The sequence below is a fragment of the Mesoplodon mirus genome, assembly GCF_964341445.2.
Source record: "Mesoplodon mirus genome assembly, chromosome: 2".
Classification (NCBI taxonomy): Eukaryota; Metazoa; Chordata; class Mammalia; order Artiodactyla; family Ziphiidae; genus Mesoplodon; species Mesoplodon mirus.
This window is the reverse complement of record NC_138977.1, coordinates 218,501,455-218,517,774: the sequence shown is the minus strand read 5'-3', so window position 1 is coordinate 218,517,774 and position 16,320 is coordinate 218,501,455. Positions and strand designations below refer to the sequence as shown.

General features: G+C 42.2%; 1 protein-coding gene across 2 annotated transcripts in view; it reads left to right on the top strand.

Annotated features, from left to right (window-relative positions):
* The first annotated feature begins 6,875 nt into the window (after positions 1 to 6,875).
* The window catches only part of CACUL1 (CDK2 associated cullin domain 1), a 66,582-nt gene continuing 57,137 nt past the window's right edge, over positions 6,876 to 16,320 (top strand). The window contains exon 1 of one of the 2 annotated variants that reach the window (XM_082604395.1): positions 6,876 to 7,531. In XM_082604395.1, coding sequence (XP_082460521.1) covers positions 7,171 to 7,531 — 361 coding nt within the window. In that variant the 5' untranslated portion in view covers positions 6,876 to 7,170. The remainder of the gene's footprint in view (positions 7,532 to 16,320) is intronic. The other variant, XM_082604396.1, reaches the window with a different exon arrangement.

Below are 16,320 nucleotides of genomic sequence, written 5' to 3'. Positions count from 1 at the left end.
TCCTCGCCTAGGGCAGGGAGCTGAGCGGGTGACCGAGGCCGCGACAGTGGAGCGCGGCTCTGCGTCTCCGGAGGGGGCGGGGGTACCTCCCGCCGCCGCGCTGGTGCAGCCTCTGCGCCACACGTGCACACGGGGCACTCGCCTCCCTCCGGCCACGCCGCCGCGCTGTCCATACATTATCTCAAAGTATCTTCCTTTCAAATTCCCCAATGCTGAGATAGAATGAGAAAATTGACGATGGCAGCGTGTTATTTAATTTGTTAAAATCTTTCTTCAGATTGCATTTTGATCTATAATGGCCAAAAATAGTCTCCAAAAAACTAGTTTGGGGAAATTTCGTCCAAGGCTTTCTGCAGTCGTGCAAACATTTTTGTTTCCCTTAAATTTTTCTTTAAAAATAAAAATATTAATGCTTTAAAAAGTGAAATACACAAACAACTGTGTACGGTTTTCTTTCGTAAGCAGCAGTTCACACCAAACACCTGCAGACAGTGCAAATGCAAATACACAAAAAAGTAATTTTATTTTCCACTAAAAACTACAGTTCACTCATACTTGAGGACCTTCTGTTGTTTCACTTAACTTTTCAAGTGTATGTCATCTATCTTGTCTCAACTAAATCAAATTGCTTTAACATAGGGAGTAGCTCCAAGACTATGAATTAGAACACGAAAATGGTCACTTGGCACAGCTGGGAGATGATACTTTGTTATGCAAGAATCTATCACATTAATGCCAAGCAGAAAGGATTTCAGGAGTTATAATTTGTCTTCTCTTTCAGTTAAGTGCTTCTGTTGCTCAGATCCTCCTTGCACTCTGATATGTCACTGTCTTGTGTGTAGGTGGTAGACACCACTCAGAAACCTTCATGGCGTCCAGAAGCTGTTGCTTGTTGTTTTGAGGATGTGGGATGGGGAGAAGCAATACTGACTTGCTAATTCAAACATTCTACCTTTTGGTTATCATCTATCCTGCTGGTTTCTTAAGGACAGACATCCTTGCAGTAGCTCTTCAACATCATGGAGACCTCTCATCCATAAACAACTCTCCCTTCTCTCTCTAGCCATCTGCCCCATCTGTCTTTATTTTCTTATCCAGCTTGAAGCCCATGGCTGATTCATCTTTTTCATAACTAATCCAACTCCCCTTCCATTGCACGCATCTGACAAAACCCCAGCTTTAGAGAAACATGATCATCTATATCAGAGCAGCTGCGTCATCCTTGAAACCTTTCTTTCTCTCACCTTCAAAGTTTAACGCATCAAGTCCTGTCCATTCAAATGCCTAAAGAAGGACTTCCCTGGTGGTCCAGTGGTTAAGAATCTGCCTTCCAATGCAGGGGACATGGGTTTGATCCCTTCTCGGGGAACTAAGATCCCACATGTCACGGGGCAGGTAAGCCTGCTTACCACAACAAGAGAGAAGCCTGCGCACCGCAACGAAAGGTCCCGCCGCAACGAAAGGTCCCGCCGCAACGAAAGGCCCCACATGCCTCAACTAAGACCCGATGCAGCCAAAAACAAATAAATAAATATTTTTTTAAATGCCCAAAGAAACCTGCAGTCCACCACATCTTTCTATGACCATTACCGTCCCCATAGTCCAAGCCACCATCATCTCTTTCCTGAAGTATTGCTTTAACTCCCTAATTGGTCTCTCTTTCCACTTTTTCCTTCCCTATAGGCCACTCCCCTCAGGGCAGTGAGATGCTCCTATAAAATGTAAGTTACATCTTACAGCACTTCCTTACCTCTTTTCCATTCAAACAGAAACACAGAATACTCAACAGGACTTACAAGAGTACCCATAACGTGGCTATTTCCTACCTTTCCTCCATATGCCTTATCCCTTTCTCTCTCCTTCACGCCACGAGTCTCATTACCTTTCTTTCAGTTCCTAGATGATGTCAAACGCTTTCTGCCTGGAAAGTTCTCTCCCTAACTTGTTGACTAACTTCTACCCATCCTTTTATCTTGGCAGAAGTACACTTTTTTCAGGACGATTCTCCTTGATCACCCAAAGTAAAATAACTTTCTCTGTTATGCCCTCTCATAGCACCTGGTATCAATATTTTCCTTTATTGTGCTTGTCAGGCTTTGGTTCCTGTGGTTAACTGTTAAATCTGGACACTTCAGAGCACTGGAAACTCCATGAGGGGCAGAAACCCTTTTTGTCTGTTTACTCTTGTAGCCCCAGCACAGTGCCTGAACACAGAAATATCTGTGAATGACTGAGTGAAAGGAATAGGCCAGCAACAGGGTGCTGGTAGGGAAAGCTTTTATCCTACAGCCTCCTTCAGCCTGACGTCCTTTCCTTCAGCTCCTAGATTCATCAGGTTTACAGAAAGAATCTACATCATTATTTTTGTTCCCCTGCTAGGATGGAATTTGGATTCAGATGCTAAGATATAAAAGGAAGGAACAAAATCCAACATGGAAAGAAATATTGAATAAAGAATACTCCCCCGAGTGGCTACACATCTTCACTGTAAGCAGTAATCTCAGTGTGCAACTATTGAGGCTTGAGTTATTTACATATCTCTAATCCTCTTACTTTCTAACTGAGATCATTCCAATAGCTTTGCCTTTAGACTTCCAATTGCCTTATGCATTCACAAGTCATTTCTTTGTCAAATGCTGTATTGTAATCTCCTAGGGAGATTATAAAAAAAGTATTCATTCTTCTTTATCCTAATATAGTTTATCTGTCTCCATCGAAGTTGTGTTTTAAATTTTTCTGTGCTAATGCCTTCATGAAATTAATAGTAAATTTAAAATGAAATAGAAATTAAAATAATTAAAATTAAAACATCATCTATAGGTCTGTATGTTGTCTACCACAGCTTGTCTGATTCAATGAGTTCAGACTTGACCACTTAGAGGAAGCATGTACGGCCTGTGGATTTTTTCATATAATTTCTCATCTCTTCTTTCCTCTTCCTGCTCACCTCTGAGCAATTTCATTTCTTTCTAACAATGCAAGAATTAGGATGAAAAGATGTAAAAATGGCAATAATAAGTTTGCTTTCTTTTAGGAAAAATGTATCTCTCATCATACAGATGATGTTTTAAGAGTTGACTAAAGAAAAAAGGACTATTGATATAAAATAAGATTTCAAGTAGATTTAAGGTACTCATGAATTTATTCATTCAAAAATGTTGAACAACTGTAATGAAATATTCTGTGGGAAAGGCGACATAAAGGTATTTAAAGCCATAATAAACAAAGACTAATTCTTAGTGACAAAATCTCTGTGCCACGACCTCCACCCCCATTTTAACTATTTTAGATAATTAGCTACATATTTATTTTGTAATTGTCTTTCTTGATTCTGATCAGAACATTCACAATTTTGCATACATATATTTATTAGGGAGATATTTATGAGGGGGAGGGAGTCGAGTGGTTGGGATGAGGTAATGTAATGGATAGGCTTTGGGGATTAGGTACTTGGGCCTATAATGGGCATTGCACCCATTTCAACCTCCCTACTTGACCCCAGATTTTATTCTTGCATCCCACTCTGAGTGGGCCTCATTTTCCAGGAATAAATCCATATCCTTTCCAGTAAATGGCTCTGGAATTCAGGCATAAATGCCATGTAGATTGGTTCAGGAATGAGTCAATGAGACATTGGAAAAGAAGTATGCTGAGGACTTCTGTGAAAGAACTTGCTTGCTCACAATAGATGTCTACCAGAAGTCATGGGTCCTCTTCTTCTGGACATTGTTGTCCAAATATGTTGGCAGCCTAAGGATGAAGCTTGCAAAAGAGGAGATCAGGTCAAATAACAAAGCAGAGAACAGAGCTGGAGACCTGACTGAACCACGCCTCACCTTTGCCCTTCTTAGACCTTATCAGTATGTTAGCCAAGGAACAGCCTTGACTTTTAAGCAATTTTTTACTTGAGACTTCTGTTTCTGGAAGCCAAAATAAATATTTTAATGTACAGAATCCCAATTTATACATTCTTAATATTGTTTTTATTTTTTAAACTTTAAGGTTAAGAATGTTCTTCTGATTATAAAAATAACACGGGCTCACTGTAGAGAACATAGAAAAGATCGAAAGATACAAAGAGGATAAAAACCATCTATAAGCCTATTAGCCCTAGATAATTGCTATTGATGTTTTGAATTAGTCTTCTCTTTACATAAACAAACTTACATATGTATTTTACATATATATGTATTCTGCTAAATATAGATTTTTTTATAATGGTGAGTTTAACCAATTACAGTTTAAATAAATGTCTTATATTGATTATTTTGGCAGTATACATGTAGAGGGTTCAGTGTTCACCAGTATGCTGGGTAAAACCCCCTGGAGTAGGGCCTTACTAGATGGAAGTTATATTGCTGTGATAGTACCAATCCCTTCAATTCTAAATGTCTTCTAGTTTCCATCATGATTTTCTGACCCATATGTTGACTGGAAGACTAGAAATATGGCGGCTTACTAGCTGTCTGTTGGTTATTGATTTCTAACTTAACTACACAGTGGGCAGAGAATGTGGTTGCTATGATACCAGTCCTTAGACATGTTGAGAAACTTGCTTTATGACCCAGTATGTTCAATTTTTGTAATGTTTCACATATTCTTGAAAGGAAAGTATATTCTGCAGTTGTTGAGTGGGATATTCTATATGTATTCATTAAATCAAGCTTGGTAATTGTGTTGCTCAAATCCTCTAGTCCCTTAAGGATTTTCTGGTCCCTTTGATCTGTGTGTTAGTTTCCTGTGGCTGCTGTTAACAAATTAGCACAAATGGGTGGCTTTAAACAACAGAAAGGTATTCTCTCCCAGTTCCAGAAACTAGAAGTCTGAAATCAAGGCACTGGCAGGGCTGCCTTCCCTCTGAAGGCTCTAGGGGAGAATTCATTCTTTGCCTCCTCTGGCTTCGGGTGGCTGTAGGCATGTGGTGTGGGAGTGTGGCTCCATCACTCCAACCTCTGCCTCCGTGGTCACACTGCCTTCTCCTCTTCTGTTTCTGTCTCAGATCGCCTCCTCCTTTCTCTAAAGAGGACACTTGCCATTGGTTTTATATTCCACCTGGATAATCCAGGAAGCTCTCCTCATTGCAAGATCTTTAATTACATCTACAAAGACCTTATTTTCAAATAAAGTAACACATAGGTTCCAGGGATTAAGACACTGGAGATATCTTTTTTGCGAGCTACTATTCAACCCACTGCAACCCACTGTATCTCTGATACAGAGATATGTAAAAATCACCTACTCTGATGATAGAGTTCTCTTTCTTCATCTACTTCCGTCAACTTTTGCTTCATATATTTTGTGACCATATTATTAAGAGACACATTTATGACTCTCATATCTTGTGTATTGAGTGTTATCTAGTCACACCCATGCATTCACCTCAGAAGTCTATTGATCACAAACTATCAGCGGTTGTTTGTCTGAAAAAGACTATAATTTGTCTTTCCTCTTACATTCTTTACTTGCAGGGCATAGACTTCTAAGGTTACCTTTTTTTCCTCCTCAGCATTTCACTCAGGTGTCTTTTACTTGAAAAAAATTTATTTTCATATTCCCAAAATGTCCCAGGGCCAGAAAATTAATACGGTTTCAGGCCCAGAGAATCAAAACCGTGTGCTGATTCAAAAAATATATGCCATTAATTAATACGAGGGAGCATTGTCTGAAATTAAATCATTCTAAGTGATTGGTCAAAACATTTCATTTAGTGCAGAATATATTGGGAAAATATGTGTAGAGAAGATGAAACAAATGTGGACACTGAAGTATATTAGAGACAGTTTCTCAGTGACTGAAGTGATTCTTCACTTCACACTAATTGCGTATCTGTAGAAATAAAGATTCATTACTCTCGTATAATATACTGCTATTGCAGGGCTTCCCTGGTGGCGCAGTGGTTGAGAGCCCGCCTGCCGATGCAGGAGACACGGGTTCGTGCCCCGGTCTGGGAAGATCCCACATGCCGCGGAGTGGCTGGGCCCGTGAGCCATGGCTGCTGAGCCTGCACGTCAAGAGCCTGTGCTCTGCAACGGGAGAGGCCACAACAGTGAGAGGCCCGCGTACCGCAAAAAAAAAAAAAAAAAAAAAAAAAAAATATATATATATATATACTGCTATTGCAGAGGAATCAAATAAATTATAATAGAGTTACATAATCTTTCTTCCTTGTCCCTCAAGACTCTCATACATAATCCCAAATTTGTGGTTAGACTTGTGAAACAGCATACGGAGAGTGGCATTTTTAAGTTTAAAATTTCTGGCCTGTGTACGGAGGAGTTAAGGAACTTTTAAAAAGTTCTTGAATAGCTCAAACACATTTATTTTTTAAGCCACTCTGCTGTCTCGGTTGTTTTCCTCGATTTTGAGGGTTTGGGTCGTGTGGGCTGAGGCTCACGAGCAATCCTGCCAAGGGCCGCCCTGGGCACTCTCACCCGTTTATAATGGCGAAGCGGAGCTTCTACTGGCCCCCTAGCTCCGTGGTCAAGCAAAAGCTGGGGCTGCAAGGCCCGCTGCAGTGCGAAACCCTGTAAATCGGGCGAGCGGAAGAAAAACACCGGTGAGACGGGGAGCCTGGGGCACACCAACCCAGGGCCAGGCTTTAAGCGCGTCTTAGTCGCCCGCTCATCTCCCCGTAGTCCTGGTAACCAAACTCTGAACGCGCGTGCGCAGGCAAACTCCCTTATCATGTGAGGCCGGGCCGGGGGCGGAGCCGACGAATGCTCCTCCGGACTGGTTGCCCAGTTCCTCTCCGCATGGGACCAGTCGAGGCGGGGCGAACCTCTGCTGTACTGCGTTGGGGTGGCTCACAGCTCCCGCCCCTTTTCGCTTAGCTGTCTCGCGGCTGGTTCCTCGCACCACGTGCCCTCCTGGCCGCTCCCCCAGCTGCCCTTTCCAACTGCCTGTTGGAAGCTGCTGTAAAATGTCGTGAGGGGCGCTGCTACTTTACGGCTGCCTCTCCCTGACTGGAGCCCGGGAGCGCCCACCGCCGTCAGCCCTGTCTCTACGAGTCGGCCGGGGGAGATTGAGAGACCCGGTGCGCCGCTGCCCTCCCCGCCGCGCCCGTTCCGGCCCTCGGCGATGTAAGCTCGAGGAGGCTGCGGTGCCCCCCGGCCCGGGGTTGAGACGGGCGGCAGGTGCCTGTGAGGCGGGCGGGTGCTGGGGGCCTGCAGGATGGAGGAAAGCATGGAAGAGGAGGAGGGGGGCAGCTACGAGGCGATGATGGACGACCAGAACCACAACAACTGGGAAGCCACCGTGGACGGCTTCCGGCAGCCCCCCCCACCCCCTCCGCCCCCCTCTTCGATCCCAGCCCCTGCTCGAGAGCCTCCGGGGGGTCAGCTGCTGGCGATGCCTGCGGTCTCCGTGGACAGGAAAGGCCCCAAGGAGGGGCTCCCAATGGGGCCACCGCCGGAGCCGAATGGGGTGATCATGATGTTGAAGAGCTGCGACGCGGCTGCCGCCGTGGCCAAGGCGGCCCCCGCCGCCACCCCCAGCTCCAGCATCAACATCAACACCTCCACCTCCAAGTTCTGTGAGTCCAGCCTTTCGTCTGCAGCCTTGGCTTTTCTCCTCCCCACCCGGACGCCGAATCCTTCCCTCTCGGCCATCCCGCTTCCTTTGTTTCAGGCCTGGGTCTCTCCTCCCCTCCCCGCCTCCCCCCCCCCCATCGTTTGGTGTCCGCGGCCGGCGCCGGAGCGGCCCTGGCTTCTTGTATTACCTGGCCTAAAAGAGCAGCCTGGTTACGCACACAGCCCCAAGTTCTCCTACGAACGCGAGCCGTATCACGACTGGCTATCTCTCAGCATCAGGAAGCTCTTTTCTTCTCCGTTCCCCCTTAAGTTTCACCCTCAAACGTGAAGGGAAAATAAAGCTGTCCGAGTTTCGTTAGGGAGAGGCCTTCAGTTTTTTTTTTTTTTTTTTTTGCAACCAGGGGAAAGAGAAATCTGGCCCCTTGTGTTTCTGTGCTTTTAGCCAGTCTGCGTTAAACAAGTCAGGAATTAGAAAGTTGACCTATATCTACGCTTCGTTCTTTCCCTTCTCCAGTGCACGCCTTCTGCATCCCGATAGGGAAATGTATGAGTTGCTTCTTGAGTAACAGAGCAGTGGGAGCTGCGACATCCGTTTTGAAGCTAATAATGTACAAAATTACTTTTTCAAAGTCTGCACTCATAAGAATAAGCCATTCGGTATGTGTCCAAATCTAAGATTCTGTTCAATGTTGAATTTTTATGTTAGTGATCTGCCCTAACGCTCAACTGCAGGCAGAGAGATTTAAGACCCAAATCTGTTTTGTAACCGAAACTATCTCCAACCAGGGATGTATGCTTCCACAGCTAGGAAGAAAAGTGCGTTTGCTTTAAGTGGTGTTTTTGGGGGCTGTTGATGGTGGAAATTGACCATCACAGCGAGATTTTTCTCTCCTATTAATAACTGCAAGTTTTGAATGGCATCTGGTAAAGCAACTGGAGATTTCATTTCTAGTTGCTAATTTTATCAAGCTGTACCAGTAATTGTCCAATTAGCTGTGCAGAGAAAATATCTGCCTTGGTTCAGATGTATAGTCATAGCTTTACACATGTTTTTTTTTTTTTTGGAACAAGCACATAACCTTATTTATTTGCCTTCAAGATACTGCTTTAGTCAGAGACGTTCATATGTAGGTATGGTTGGTAAGATATGTCTACGATTTTTTCCGTATTATGTGTACATGAAAATAATGCTTATATTGTATAATTTGTGTGTTGAAGTCTATGCAGTGAAACCAGAGCTGGGACACAGTGGCAGGGTGACTTATCTAAATGCTGAAGGAAGCTTGCTTTAGTGTTTCAACCAAGTTCATTTTAAGAGTTCAAAAAACAGCATACAGCTAAGAGCAAAAATTAGTGAAATTAGGAACAAAAGAAAGATTTGCCAAACCAAAAGATTGTTTTTTGAAATTAATAAGCTAAACGGACCTCCGATATTTTAAACGCAAATACAATACAATAAGTGATAAATGGGAAATAGGTACAAACATGAGGTGTTTAGAAGAAGAGTTTTATGAATTGCTATAGGTTTATAAATTTGAAAGCCTAGAGGAAATGTGTAAATTCTTAGAAAACTACAAACTATGAAAGTTGGTAACAGAAGAAGTAGATAGCTTGAGCTAATAAATATTTTTTTAAATTTATTTTATATATTTTAATTTTTGGCTGCGTTGGGTCTTTGTTGCTGTGTGTGGGCTTTTCTCTATTTGCGGCGAGCGGGGGCTACTCTTCGTCGCGGTGTGCGGGCTTCTCATTGCGGAGGGTTCTCTTGTTAAAGAGCACAGGCTCTTGGCGCGCGGGCTTCAGTACTTGTGGCACACGGGCTCAGTAGTTGTGGCTTGCGGGCTCTAGAGCTCAGGCTCAGTTGTTGTGGCGCATGGGCTTAGTTGCTCCACGGCATGTGGGATCTTCCCGGACCAGGGTTCGAACCCGTGCCCCCTGCATTGGCAGGCGGATTCTTAGCCACTGCGCCACCAGGGAAGCCCGAGCTGACTAATAAATATCTAAAAACTGAAATAGTAAAACGTCCCCTTTCAAAAACTCTGGATGAAGATAATCTTATAATTGAGGTGCAGTGAGCTTTTAAATAACAATTCCTTTTTCAAAGTTGTTCTGGGAAGTAGGAAAAAGAGAGAGAGAGAGAGATGCCAAGCTCATTTTATGAAGTTAGTGAAATCTTGATTCTAAAACTAGGTAAAGTTAATATGAGAAAGTTATACATCTGTTTTCAGTTATTAGCATAAATGTAAAAATCCTACACAAAATACTAGCTCTTCAAATCCAACAATGTGTTAAAAGAATCTTGATCCGTAGAGTTTGTTTTAGTAATGTAAGTGTGGTTCAACATCTATTTATCTGTTAATGTAATTTATCTTATTAATAGACTAAAGGAGAGTATGTGGATTCATCATTCTCTCTACTTTTGTATATGTACTTGAAAATTCCCATATTAAAAAGTTTAAAAAAAATAGACTAAAGGAGAGAAGTCATCATTATTTCGATACCATAAAATTATTTGATAAGATCCAGCACCCATATATGATAAAAACTCTTGGCAAGCTTGGAACGCAGGATAACTAAATGATGGTCATTACCAAAAACCTACAGCAAATAATAGTACTTAACAGAGAAATTTCAGATACATTTACTTTAAGGTCAGTAACAAGGGACTTCCATGGTGGTCCAGTGGTTAAGACTAAGCGCTTCCACTGCAGTGGGCACGGATTCAAACCCTGGTTGGGGAACTAATCCTGCATGTGGCATGGCAAAAAAATAATAAAAAGATCAGTAACAAGATAAGGATGCTCTCTGTCATTGTTACTGTTTAACATGATAAGAAAGGTCCTGACGAACACTACAGGGGGAAAAAATTAAAAGTATAAGGATAAGAAGGGAAGCAATAAAACTTATCTAGAAGAACCATTAGAATCAAGAGAAGCTATTAGAACTAGTAAGAGTTTAGCAGGGTTACTGGACTTAAGATCACCCTACAAAAGTTAGTAGCATTTACTACACTAGCAATAACCAATTAGTAAAGGTAATCAAAAGTAGATATTTATTGTAGGGCTTCCCTGATGGCACAGTGGTTAAGAATCCGCCTGCCAATGCAGGGGACACGGGTCCGAGCCCTGGTCTGGGAAGATCCCACATGCTGTGGAGCAACTAAGCCCGTGCACCACAACTACTGAGCCTGCGCTCTAGAGCCCACAAGCCACAACTACTGAGCCCACGTGCTGCAACTACGAAGCCCGCACACCTAGAGCCCGTGCTCCACAACAAAAGAACCCACCACAATGAAAAGCCCGTGCACCGCAAGGAAGAGTAGCCCCCGCTCGCCACAGCTAGAGAAAGCCCCCGCACAACAACAAAGACCCAACACAGCCAAAAATAAATAAATAAAATAAATAAAATTTTTTAAAAGTAAATATTGTATACAATAATAGCAAGAAAACTATAGTCTCTAGGAATTACCCTAAGTACATAAGATCTTTAAGGAGAGAACTTTAATAAAGAGCTAGAAGAGGACCTAAATAAATGGGAAAACTTTCCATGCTCTTGGGATCAGATTACTTATTGTTGTAAGGAAGTCAGTTTTCTCCATTTTAATCTATAAATTTATAGATTTAATCTACTTATAAATTTAATCTATAATCTATTTATAATCTATATTTGTTATATTCTATTATATTCTATATATATCTATTATAATCTCTAATCTTTATAAATGTAATCTATAATCTATAAATTTAATCAAAAATCTATAAATTGAATCTATAATCTATAAATTTGATTAAATTGCCATCAAAATTCCAGTTAGTTTGTCTGACAAACTCAATAACCTGATCTAAAATTTATATGGCAGGTGGGATAAAGTCTGTGAATAGCTCAATCAGTCTTAAAGATTTGCTTTCGTGGGGACTTGCCTTACCAGAGGTTAAGATACTGTTTCAAAACTATAGTAATAAAAACTAGTGTAAGTGCAAGAACCTAAAAAGTACACTGGGGGAACAAATTGGAGAGCAGAGACTTACCTATATGTTCAGGAACTTAAGATAAAGGTGGTATCATAAATCATCAGAGAAAGGAGTCATGTTGCTAGAAGAGTGGCTCACTTTATGGAGAAAAACCTAACACCACAGATGGGATGAATTAATTAAAGGGATGGATAATTAAAGGTCTAAATGTGAGAGGAAAAGTTATAAAATTAATGGAAGACAATGTTGAAGAAGCGCTTTCCCTAGGGAAAGCTTTATCTCCTAAAACTTATAAAGGTGAAAAAGTAATGACTTTGGGCTTCCCTGGTGGCGCAGTGGTTGAGAGTCCGCCTGCCGATGCAGGGGACACGGGTTCGTGCCCCGGTCCGGGAGGATCCCACGTGCCGCGGAGCGGCTGGGCCCGTGAGCCATGGCCGCTGAGCTTGCGCGTCCGGAGCCTGTGCTCTGCAACGGTAGAGGCCACAACAGTGAGAGGCCCGCGTACCGCAAAAATAAAAAATAAAAAAAAAAGTAATGACTTTGATTATATAAAAATTAAAGGTTTTCATTCAGTGACAGTCAGATGAAAGAATTAGGGAAGATATTTGCAGTGCCCAAAATTGCCAAGGGATTTAGCCTTGAATTTATTCAGCTTTTGTTTGTCCCCAAAAGCATTTTACCTTCATTTTCTAAGGATATTTTTGCTGGATATAGAATTCTAGATTGATAATCTTGTTTTGTTTTTGTTTTTCCTTTCAATACTTTAAAGATGTCTTTCCACTGTCTTCTGGCCTGCATTATTTCTTTTAATGAATGTCTGAATATTCTTATCTTTGTTCCTCTCTAGTAATGTGTCCTTTTTTTCTGGCTGCTTTTAAGATTTTCTCTTTATCTTTCACTAAATCAAATTTAATTTGATTGTGATATTCCTTGTGGTAGAGTTTTCTTTAGGTTTATTCTTTTTTTTTTTTTTTTTTTTTTTTTTTTGCGGTATGCGGGCCTCTCACTGTTGTGGCCTCCCCCGTTGCGGAGCACAGGCTCCGGACGCGCAGGCCCAGCGGCCATGGCTCACGGGCCCAGCCGCTCCGCGGCATATGGGATCCTCCCAGACCGGGGCACGAACCCGTATCCCCTGCATCGGCAGGCGGACTCTCAACCACTGCGCCACCAGGGAGGCCCCTAGGTTTATTCTTGTTAGTGTTCTTTGAGCTTCTTGGATTTGTGGGGTTCTAGAATTTGTCAAATCTGGAACATTATCATTCATTTTATATTTTTTCAGAATTACTGCCCCATGCCCCTCAGTTGCATATATGTTACGCCACTTGTTATTGTACACTAAATCACTGAGGCTCTGTTCATTATCTTTTTCAGCTTTTTCACCCCCCTCTGCTTCAGTTCAGATAGTTTCTATTGCTGTGTTGTCTCTGGTGTCTAATCTGTTGTTAATTCACTCTTAATCAACAAGAGTTCCAACTGTTTTTAACATAGACTGTCACTGAGTCCAGGTTTCAGTCAGTTAACTGAGCAAATTGTTATAACCATATCTAGTTTCTTGAGATATTGCAGTGAATAAAGAATCTTCAGTAAGTGTATTCCTTTAGATAACTTAAGTCTTAACTAAAGTTATGTTTCAGTCTTTAGAATTCTTAAAGTCTTCCAAAAGTCCACAGTGGTGTACCTCAGAGATATTATGGGTTCTGTTCTAGACCACCACAGTAAAGTGAATATCACAATAAAGTGAATCACACAAATTTTTTCATTTCCCAGTGCGTATAAAAGTTATGTTTACAGTATAGTGTAGTCTGTTAAGTGTGCAATAGAATTATGCCTAAAAAAAAATGAACATATCTTAATTGAAAAATACTTTATTGCTAAAAAATGCTAAATATCATCTGAGCCTTTAGCAAATCATAATCTTTTCACTGGTAGAGGGTTTGAAATATTGCAAGAATTACCAAAATGTGACAGAGATGCAAAGTGAGCAAATCCTGTTGGAAAAATGGCACCGATAGACTTGCTAGACTCAGAGTTGCCACAAAACTTCAATTTGTAAAAAGCGCAGTATCTGCAAAGTACAACAAAATGAGGTATGCCTGTAGTTCTTTTGGAATGAAGGCTAGCTCCTGTTTGTTTAGATCTGGTGCTTCTTCCCCTGGGAAATTTGATTTATAATAGTTGGAGGGTTAGAGGCGGTGAGAGCTGCTTGGAGGTAAGGCATGAGGAGAATCTGCATTCCCTTGCAAGGCTCCAGGTAGTATTACAGCAGGGGAGCAGGGGCTTCAGTCAAGTAAAGATTAGCCTCATATTGGGTGGGAGGGATGCTTCTCAGGTAGGGAAGGCTCAGTGAGTTTTGTGAGGTCAGGGTTCTCAGATTGATCAAACTCCACCAAACTGACCCCATTTCAGGCCTCAGGGTCTTATCATTTCACAATCAGTGCCCTAACTTTTACTTAAGAGATCTGTCTAGGCTTTGAATTATTTTTATTTGGTAATTCTGTAACTTGCAGAATCACTCTGTTTGATTTTTGGCTATATCAACCCTGTGGCTGTAAGAATTAAGAGGTTCTTTTATGCATTCATGGATGCTCTTTGGTCCTCTGTTTATTGAGCTAATCATTTTCTTAAAGCTTTCACCTGTCCTCAGAATCAGGCCACTCCACAGTCCTTGTCTTTCTTATTTCCATCATAATGCACTTAGCAGTCTGCCGTGCTGTTTTCTTCAAGAAGAACTTTATCCCAGGTATCTACGGGTGATAAGTAATTCTTTGCTGCTACATGCCATGTACTATTAGTATTATGTTATCTAATGGTGGCAATGTCATCATTGCCTTTAAATCCAACTAGATTGGAAAACCAAAGCCAGGTTCCTAGCTTTTAAGAGTCTGTGTCCTGTAACTACTCTGGTACCAAATACTTTATCAGTCAGTTCAGTGCAAGAAAACACTCTAGGTATCTAAAGCAGCAGGAGATTTAATAGCAGAAATTGGGTCCATTGTAAATTGTTGGAAAGGTCAGAGGTAGGAAGTCAGTGAGGCTGCTCGCCTAAAGCTGCTTTCCAGAGGACAGGCTGCTGCTTCTGCTGCCACGACCGCCATTCTTACATCGTCACACTTGCCTCCCTCATCCTTGAAGCTGGTGACCAGACACTGGAACTTGGAGTTCGGCGGCCACAAATTCTGACGTCTCCAACCTTACTTGCCAGAACCACCAGCAGCAATAATCTGTCCTTTGCCTCCCTTTGGCCTTCCAAATCTCATTCAGATGTATCTCACTGATGGAATGTAATTTGGGAAGTGTAATTATTTAGTTCAGTTTTTCATTGCACATTAGTCAGCTTGATAATTACCCCCAAATTTCAGGAGCTTATGGACCAACAAAGGCTTATTTCTTGCTCATGTTATGTTAGTGGCTGACAGTTGGTCGTGGCTTTTCACGTGTCATCTCATTCTGAAGCACAGCTCTTTTCTGGGTCCTGTCACTCTTGGCAGAGACAAAGAGAAGAGAGCGGACAGCAACACACAATGGCTTTTAAAGCCTCTGCTCAGATGTAGCATATGTCACATCTGTTTATATTCCAGATATATTAAACAGGCTAGAATGGTTCCCTGTCGGAATGTGTTGGGGCAGGTGGGACTGGAGCGTGAGGATGAAAGGCACTGAATGGCTAGATGGAAGGAGGGAGGGGGTGGGTGGGGTCTTGCCTTGACGGATGGTACTGTGCCACGATCTCAGGATACTTATGAATCCACTGCACCAAAAGCTTCTCCAGATGAATGAAAGCTTCACAGTATTTTTTAATTGAACTCAATGAAGTTATTCTTTTCTTTAAATTAATGACTCAGAAGTATGTTAAAATTGACTTTTGAGTGTAGTGAAAGTGTTAACTGATTTTAGTAAATCCTAAATAAAGTTGCTGCACTTGATCAGGTCCTACCTGCCAGCTTCCAGATTGGTTGATTCTTTTACAAGTGGATCAGTTAATGTATTCGGGCCTTAAAATATGCACTGTTGGCAGCATCCGTGGTGGTTCTTTGGCACCTTCTTGCCTTCCCGCTTAGTGGAGTTGTGCTGCAGCAAGCATCTCTATGGTATTGATCGATTGTCCAAATTTCAGGATCTCACTGGGGATCTTGTCTTGCCGTTTTTTGACATGAATTGCACAAAGTGACGGTGATGAAACTGTAAGAGAAGGCCATTGGAGTGCTTAGGTAAGGCCCAGTCCCAAATCCCTAAAGAAAATGAATGCTGTTTACTTTCTCTTTTTTTTTTTTTTTTTGGCGGTACGCGGGCCTCTCGCTGTTGTGGCCTCTCCCGTTGCGGAGCACAGGCTCTGGACGCGCAGGCTCAGCGGCCATGGCTCACGGGACCAGCCGCTCCGCGGCACGTGGGATCCTCCCGGACCGGGGCACGAACCCGTGTCCCCTGCATCGGCAGGCGGACTCCCAACCACTGCGCCACCAGGGAAGCCCTACTTTCTCTTTAAACTGTATCTCTGTAAGCCGCAGACCATATATAATCACGTGAACTGTTAAATGCTATATAAAAAATGATTGTGGATATTCTTTTATAATATGCCTTGGCAGGGAAAACTGGCCTTCCATTTTTCTTCCTACTTTTGTAGTTGTTTGGCTATTAACCTCTGTAGTTAAGAGTATAGATAGGTCATTTGTAGTTGCAGGTGTGCTGACTAGACTGGCATTTTATCCAAACAGATATTTATTTATCATCTTCTGTATGCCAAGGTAATATTTTAGCCCCTGGTGATGAATGAGACAGAGTTTAGTGTGGTGGGTGATGGACCGATGATTGTGATACATTAT